General features: G+C 41.8%; 1 gene segment (V, D, J or C); it reads left to right on the top strand.

The window, feature by feature from the left end:
• Window positions 1-638: 638 nt before the first annotated feature.
• LOC104846580 (immunoglobulin kappa variable 4-1-like) lies at window positions 639-7,928 on the top strand. The segment is given in 2 exon segments: window positions 639-700; window positions 925-7,928. Coding segments are annotated over 2 exon segments (495 nt in total).
• Window positions 7,929-8,205: the final 277 nt, after the last annotated feature.

Genomic DNA, 8,205 nt, shown 5'->3' with positions numbered 1-8,205 from the left:
CTTCAGAGTGCAGACATTTTCTAGCTATGAATTTTTATCAAATATTGAGGCAAAAATTTACCATATTCTTCCCTTTACTTTGTTATTATTTTTTTCCAGCATTTCTTATCATTTCCCAAAAGTGTTGATTTGAGGAAACTAGTCCCTCATTTATGGAGCCTGAACCCGTTTAAGACTGTTTTTAAGTTAAAACTGAAGGTATTCATTAGATCATGGGTGCTTCAAGCAGTTGTGATGGGCTACTAACCTAAAGGTTTGCAGTTTGTTCACACCCAGTGGTACCCTGGAATAAAAGCCTGTCAACCTGCTTCTATAAAGAAAACAGGCAAGAAAACCCTAGGGAGCAGCTCTGCTGTGTAACACATGGGGTTGCCATGGTTGGAATCCACTGGACTGTGAGAAGTTTTTAGTTGATATTAGAGCTCCTAAGTACACTTCTGTGTGTTTCTAGTGATAGAATGATACTTCCTGTAATATTTTTGGCTCCTGATGTGCATTGGATAGTTTTACAACCCATGGTCCATGTAATTTGCTTTCAATTCACTGATTGCTTTGCATAGGCCCCTCCACACCCATGCTGGCTGCTCAGATATTATAAACAGGGCCTTTGCTATGGGAGCTGATCTGCATCAGGCAGACAGGGGCAGCAAGATGGTGCCACAGACCCTGTTCCTCATGTCCCTGTTGCTCTGGGCCTCTGGTGAGAAATTAAAAGCACTTCAATCCCTCCAGAGCAGCATCTTTGTAGAGCTGAGAAAGGGTTTTAAGACATAGTGAGAAATGATGGTTATTTCCAAATGGAACCAATTATGTGCTGATACCTAATGTCACTAAGTGTTTTTGTATCAGGGGGGATATTTTAATGTGTGTATGAAAAAGTGTGAGTCTATATGTATGCATGGTAATTGGCCGCTCTGATTACAGGTGCCAGTGGGGACATCACAATGACCCAGTCTACAGCTTTCCTGGCTGCGTCTCCAGGAGTAACAGTGACCATCAACTGCAAGGCCAGCCAGAGTGTTTTTTCCAGCTCCGATAAGAAAGACTATTTAGCCTGGTACCAGCAGAAACCAGGACAGGCTCCTAAGCGGCTCATCTACTATGCATCGACCAGGGCATCTGGGGTCCCTGACCGGTTCAGTGGCAGTGGGTCTGGGACAGACTTCACTTTGACCATCAGCAACTTCCAGGCTGAAGACACTGCGGTTTATTACTGTCAACAAGGTTATAATACTCCACCCACGGTGCTTCAGCCTCGAACAAAAACCTCCTCCCGAGGGTTACAGGCCAGTGAGTCTTCACTGCACCAGCTGCTTCCTTTCTGCTCAGCCCTGAACATGCACGCTTCCTTTGTCTGCCCCAAAGCCTGAATCTCCTGACTAATTCCTTGGAGTATTTGTAGGTTTCAGGAGAAAATTAAGGGATGTGCCTTCTTCTGGATCCACTTTCGTGATAAATTAAAGAAAAGAAAATGCTCTAAAAATCTTTTGTAGGCTTTGTCAGGAGTTCTCATATCACAGGAACCTGCATGTTTCACATGGATAGATCACATGACTGATTTGGAGAGGGTTCACTGTGCTTTATACCCTGAAAGATCAGTTCTCTCTTCCCTGTGCCTTCTTGACTATGCAACATTCCCATTTTATTTCCTTGTGTTCCTGGACTTTTTTCCTTTCTGTGCCATTACCCCTCCTTACTCTGGGCCTAACCCAATATTAAGCCTGGACCCTTCATATTTAAAATCTCCCTCACAGAAGGGAGTATTTCTCTCTTCTGTTTTCCTTCCACGGATCCTGTTTTCCAGCCACGTCTTCCTGATCAACATCAATGAAGGCATTTTCGTGCTCCAAGCTCCCATTTTACTGCCTGTTCTCCTCTTTCCATGTCTTTTAGTGGCGCTCGTTCTGTTAAAGGCCCGACTCATTAATCCTATCACTCTACAAACATGTGATAGCTTTCCCATGTTCTTTTTCATTAGTTGTCAATTCCTCTTTGCATTAATCCCTTGGGTGCCCAAGTTTAATTTAGTGACTGCAGGAAATCATGGTTCTTTCTCGTTGTTAGTTGCCATCTTGTGAGTCCATGACTCATGAAAATTCAACGCACAATATTATCTGATTGTTGTGATCCATAGGGTTTTCCCTGGCTGATTTCCCAGAACTAGGTCACCAGGCCTTTCTTTCTAGTCTGTATTAGTCTGCAAGTGCTACTGAAGCCTGCTCAGCATCACAGCAACACGTGTAGAGGAAGTACGGTGAGTGAGGCCCGTAGGTCCCTGCTACGGTGTATGCTGATGACAATCCAAGTAGTGTTTCCTGTCAGTATAGTTGAGAGTCTAACTGGCCCTGCAGCTAATGGAGACTTTCCAACCTGGGAGACGGACAGAGATTCTGGCACCTACTGAGGAGGATCTGTCCTCTGGAACATAAAATGTCAGACACATGAGGATGATCCAGAGATACCGTGTAACCAGGGACACAAGAAACATCAAACCAATGGTCTCTAACTGGGACAAGTGGACAGGACTTGGTGGCTTGCAGCTTTTATTACATATCTTATTTCAAAATGTAGACCTATCTAAATAGGAGGATCACTCTGGAAGAAAATTCCATGTCTAGGAGATGAAGCTTCTGGGGCAGATAGAGGAAGTGTGCATGTTCGGGACTGTGTGGAAAGGAAGCAGCTGGTGCAGTGAAGACTCACAGGCCTCCAGCCCTGGGGAAGAGCTTCCGTTTGAGGCTGAAACAGTGTGAGAGGTTAAACATAATGTTCCTAACAGCAATAATCTGCCATGTCTTCAGTCTGGAGGCTGCTGATTGTGACGGATCCACTGCCACTAAACAGGTCAGGGATCTCAGACGCCTAGTTGGATGCAAAGGAGATAAACAGCTTTGGAGCCTGTCCCAGTTTTTGCTTATACCAGGCCAAGACAGTGCTAACACTCTGGCTGGACTTGCACTGATGGTGATCATTCTTCTGAAGACATGGTCAGGGAGACAGGAGACTGTGTTATCACAATGTCTCTACTGACACCTGCAATCAGAGAGGGCAATTACCATACATACATGTATACACACACTTTTTCATAGACACCTTAAAATATACCATTTTAAATGGGCATTTTAGCCGAATATGTGTCACATATAATTGAGTCATTTTTGGAAATAGCCATCATTTTCCACTACATCTTAAATCATTTTTCACCTCTACAAAGATACTTCTTTAAAGGGATTGAGGCAATGTTCATTTCTCACCAGAGACCCAGAGCAACAGGAACATGAGGACAGGAGCTTGTAACACCATCTTGCTGCCTCCACCTGCCTGATAAAGATCAGTGCACATTGCAAAGTCCCCATTGATAAAATCTGAGCTGCCAGACTGGGCCTGGAGAATCTACGCAAAGCCATCATTGAATGTGGAAGCAAAGTACATAGGCAGTGGGTTGTGAAAGGAACTGATGTAAATCAAGATCTAATTACTAGAAAAGACAAAGTAGGCATCTTAGAAGCTCTCATATCAACATATAAACTCTAAAACTACAAGCAGTAGCTTCTCTTAAGAGCTTCTATTTAAAATAAGAAAAAAAATTGAAATGGGTTCAGGGCCCACAAATGATATGCTAGTTTCCTGATTTCTGCAATCCTGGTGAAATAATACAAAATGCTGGAAATATATAAAAGAGATTGAGGAGTAAAGAAGAGATGACAATGGAGAAATTTTGGTTAACTTTTTGATAAAAATTTATGGCCAGAAAATGTCTGAGCTCTAAACCCAATTTTATCTTGAAGGACAGTTGAAGTCACTGTATATGCTAATGAATTACTTCTAGAGATATGTAAAATCCAGGAAAATGGAAGACAGACCCAGAAATTACCAATGTGAGGAGTCCTGAGGAACCCTATGTTGCACTAGGGCCAAGGGATTGGTGGCTCTAATCTCAAAGACAGTATGAACCAGAGAAACTAAACGTATCCTTCTCACAGCTGCTAGAAAATGATCAAAGGGCTCTAGCGTCATTGTGGAAATGGACAGGGAATAATAAGCAAAATTTCCTTGGGAAGTTGTGTCTGGAAGTCAACCTTCCAAGGAGTTTCACTCCAGCTATGTATGGCCTAGGTGTGTCTGGAACTCTCCAACCTTGAAATTAGTTTAAGAAGGCCCAATCAATAGAAAGCTGACCTAAAAGAGGGCACACCCATCATAAATCCTCAGGGCACCTGACAAACAATTTTTCATACACTGATACCACGAAGAAGTCAGAGATCCTTGACATCCAAGAAAATAAGATAACTAAGATATGAATATGAATGTGAAGCTACTGAAATAACAGAGAACAAAAGGTGTTCTCCTCACACTTTAGATTTGGAGGCTATGTGAGTTTATTTAAAGAAATAAATGATAAACTTTACATTGTATGCAAGACATGGAAACTAAACGCAGGGTACTACACATCTGAAAAACAAAAAATCCAGAAATTAGATGCAGAATACACTTCTATTAGTTTGTCGTACCGTAGGGGCTTGCATATTGCTGTAATGCTGGTAGCTATGCCACCAATATACAAATACCAGGTGGGTCACCACAGTGGGCCTGGTTTCAGTTGAGCTTCTAGAGTAAGAAAGACTAGGACGAAGGACCTGGTGGTCTGCTTCTGAAAGAATTAGCCAGTAAAAGCCTTATTAATAGCAGCAGAACAATGTCTGTTTCACTGCCAGAAGATGAGCCCCTCATGTCGGAAGGCACTCAGAAGATGAGTGGGGGAGAGCTGCCTCCTTAAAGTAGAGTTGACCTTAATGCTGTGCATGAAGTCTAGCTTTTGGGACATTTGCGTGCTGATATGGCGTGACTCAAAGTGAGAAGAACCAGGTAAACATCCTTTGTTAATGGAAATGTACAATGCACGATCTATAAGTAGGAAATGAGAAATTGTCAGAAATGAAATAGAATACCTAAAGATCAATATCCTAGGCATTAGTCAGCCAAAATGGACTCATATTGGTCATTTTGAGTTGGAAAATCATATGATCTACTATGCCAGGAATGATAACTTGAAGAGGAATGGTGTTGCATTTATCATCAAGAAGAACAATTCAAAATCTATCCTGAAGTACAACGTTGACAGTGATAGAATAACATCTACACGTATACGAGTAAGACCAGTTAATGTGAGTATTATTCAAATTTACCCACTAACCACTAAGGCCAAAGATGAAGAAATAGAAGATTTTTACCAAGTTCTGCAGTCTGAAATTGATCGAATATGCAATCAGTATGGTGATAGGAATGTGAAAGTTGGAAACAAAGAGGAAGGATTAGTATTTGAAAAGTATGGCTTTGGTGATAGAAAGGATGCCAGAGATTGCATGATTTAGGGAGGATGAAAAGAGATGGTCCGGGTTTGGTGACTATATAGAAGTATTTCAATGAGCCTTAAGGTAAAGGAGAAGAGTGAAACAGGACGTAACTGGAGGGAGATGTGAAATCTGGACAGTTTTTTAAAAAGATGTTTCGTGCTGACGGAAATGATGCTAAAGTGAGGAGAACAGATAGTAACAGATAGTTGAGAAAAGAGAGGTGAGAAATGCCAAGATACCCTTGGAAGGGACAGTGGTATAGGAACAGAGGGACTGGCCTCAGGTAGGAGGGCTGTCTGCTCATCTACAGTAACAGGAAGAAAGGAAGGCAGAACATGGGGATGTAGATGCCTGTGGATCAGAAGATACATGAGAGGAGCTAGTGGAAGCTCTTCTAAGAAACAGGAAATGAGGTCATGTGCTTGGCATTTCACAAACTGAAAGAACTGAAGAAAAAATTCAAGCCTTGAGTTGCAATAGTGAAACATTCCATGGGGAAAATATTAAATGGCACAGGAAGCATCAGAAGAAGATGGAAGGAATACACAGAGTCATTACACCAAAAAGAATTTGTTGATATTCAAACATTTCAAGAGGTGGTATATGATCAGGAACTGATGGTACTGAAGGGAGAAGTCTAAGCTGCTCTGAAGGCATTGGCGAAAACAAGGCTCCAGGAATTGATTGAATATCAATTGAGATGTTTCAACAAACAGATGCAATGCTGGAGGTGCTCACTCGTCTATGCCAAGAAATATGGAAGACAGCTTCCTGGCCAACTGACTGGAAGGGATCCATATTTATGCTTATTCCCAAGAAACGTGATCCAACCGAATGTGGAAATTATAGAACAATATGATTAATATCACATGCAAGCAAAATTTTGCTGAAGATCATTCAAAAACGGCTGCAGCAGTGTATCGACAGGGAACTGCCAGAAATTCAGGCTGGTTTCAGAAGAGGACATGGAACCAGGGATATCACTGCTGTCAGATGGATCCTGGCTGAAAGCAGAGAATACCAGAAGGATGTTTACCTGTGTTTTACTGACTAGGCAAAGGCATTTGACTGTGTGGATCATAACAAACTGTGGATAACAGTGCGAGGAGTGGGAGTTCCAGAACACTTATTTATGCTCATGGGGAACCTTTACACAGATCAAGAGGCAGTTGTTTTGGACAGAAGAAGGGGATACTGATTGGTATAAAGTCAGGAAAGGTGTGCCTCATGATTGTATTCTTTCACCACATCTATTTAATCTGTTTGCTGAACAAATAATCTGAGAAGCTGGACTATATGAAGAAGAATGGGGCATCATGATTGGAGGAAAACTCATTAACAACCTGCATTATGCAGATGACACAACCTTGCTTGCTGAATGTGAAGAGGACTTGAAGCACTTACTAATGAAAATCAAAGACCACAGCCTTCAGTATGGATTACTCCGCAACATAAAGAAAACAAAAATCCTCACAACTGGGCCAACGAGCAACATCATTATAAATAGAGAAAAGATTGAAGTTGTCAAGGATTTCATTTTACTTGGATCCACAATCAACAGCCATGGAAGCAGCAGTCAAGAAGATGCATTGCATTGGAAAAATCTACTGCAAAGGACCTCTTCAAAGTGTTGAAGAGCAAAGATGTCACCCTGAAGACTATGGTGTGCCTGACCCAAGCCATGGTATTTTCAATCGCATCATATGCATGTGAAAGCTGGACAATGAATAAGGAAGACCGAAGAAGAGTTGATGCCTTTGAATTGTGGTGTTGGCGAAGAATATTGAATATACCATGGACTGCCAAAAGAACAAACAAATCTGTCTTGGAAGAAGTGCGGTCAGAATGCTCCTTAGAGGAAAGGATGGTGATACTGCATCTTACATACTTTGGACATGGTGTCAGGAGGGATGAGTACCTGGAGAAGGACATCGTGCTTGGCAGAGTAGAGGGTCAGTGGAAAAGAGGAAGACACTCAACAAGGTGGATTGGCACAGTGGCTGAAACAATGAGCTCAAGCATAACAATGGTTGTAAGGATGGTGCAGGATCAGGCAGTTTTTCATTCTGTAGTGCATAGGGTTGCTATGAGTCGGAGCCGACTTGATGGCATCTAACAACAACGACAACAAAGAATGAGAAGTAGCTGTTAAAACTTGAAGAGAAAAGAAAAGAGAAAGGGTGCAGACTGAATGAACCAGGTAAATGAAATACAATTGTGAGGCAGGATTAAGGGCTGTCCTGAGGTAGTGTGCGTAAATTTATGGTGAGATGAATCAGAAGAATTATGTGTTTTTCTCCTGCCACATTAGGGCCATGGAAGCACATATGTGGAGCGTGGAGTTCTTCCTAGGGTTTAAATTTTTGGTATAATGACTCTGTGTATTTCTTCCATCTTCTTTTGATGCTTCCTGCATCATTTAATATTTTCAACATAGAATCCTTCACTATTGCAACTCCAGGCTTGAATTTTTTTCCTCGATTCTTTCAGCTTGAGAAACACCGAGCGTGTTCTTCCCTTTTGGTTTACCATCACCAGCTCTTTGCATAGGTCATTGTAATACTTTACTTTGTCTTCTCGAGACACCCTTTGAAATCTTCTGTTCAGTTCTCTTACTTCATCAATTCTTCCTTTTGCTTTAGCTGCTCGACTCTCAAGAGCAAGTTTCAGAGTCTCCTCTGACATCCATCTTGGTCTTTTCTTTCTTTCCTGTCTTTTCACTGACCTCTTGCTTTCTTCATGGATGATGTCCTTGATGTCACTCCACAACTCGCCTGGTCTTTGGTCACTAGTGTTCAATGAGTCAAATCTATTCTTGAGATGGTCTCTAAATTCAGGTGGGTTATACTCA

Source organism: Loxodonta africana, chromosome 15 (assembly GCF_030014295.1).
Source record: "Loxodonta africana isolate mLoxAfr1 chromosome 15, mLoxAfr1.hap2, whole genome shotgun sequence".
In the NCBI taxonomy this organism is placed as follows: Eukaryota; Metazoa; Chordata; class Mammalia; order Proboscidea; family Elephantidae; genus Loxodonta; species Loxodonta africana.
Note: the sequence above shows the minus strand (reverse complement) of the source record. Positions and strands in the feature narration are given on the sequence as shown.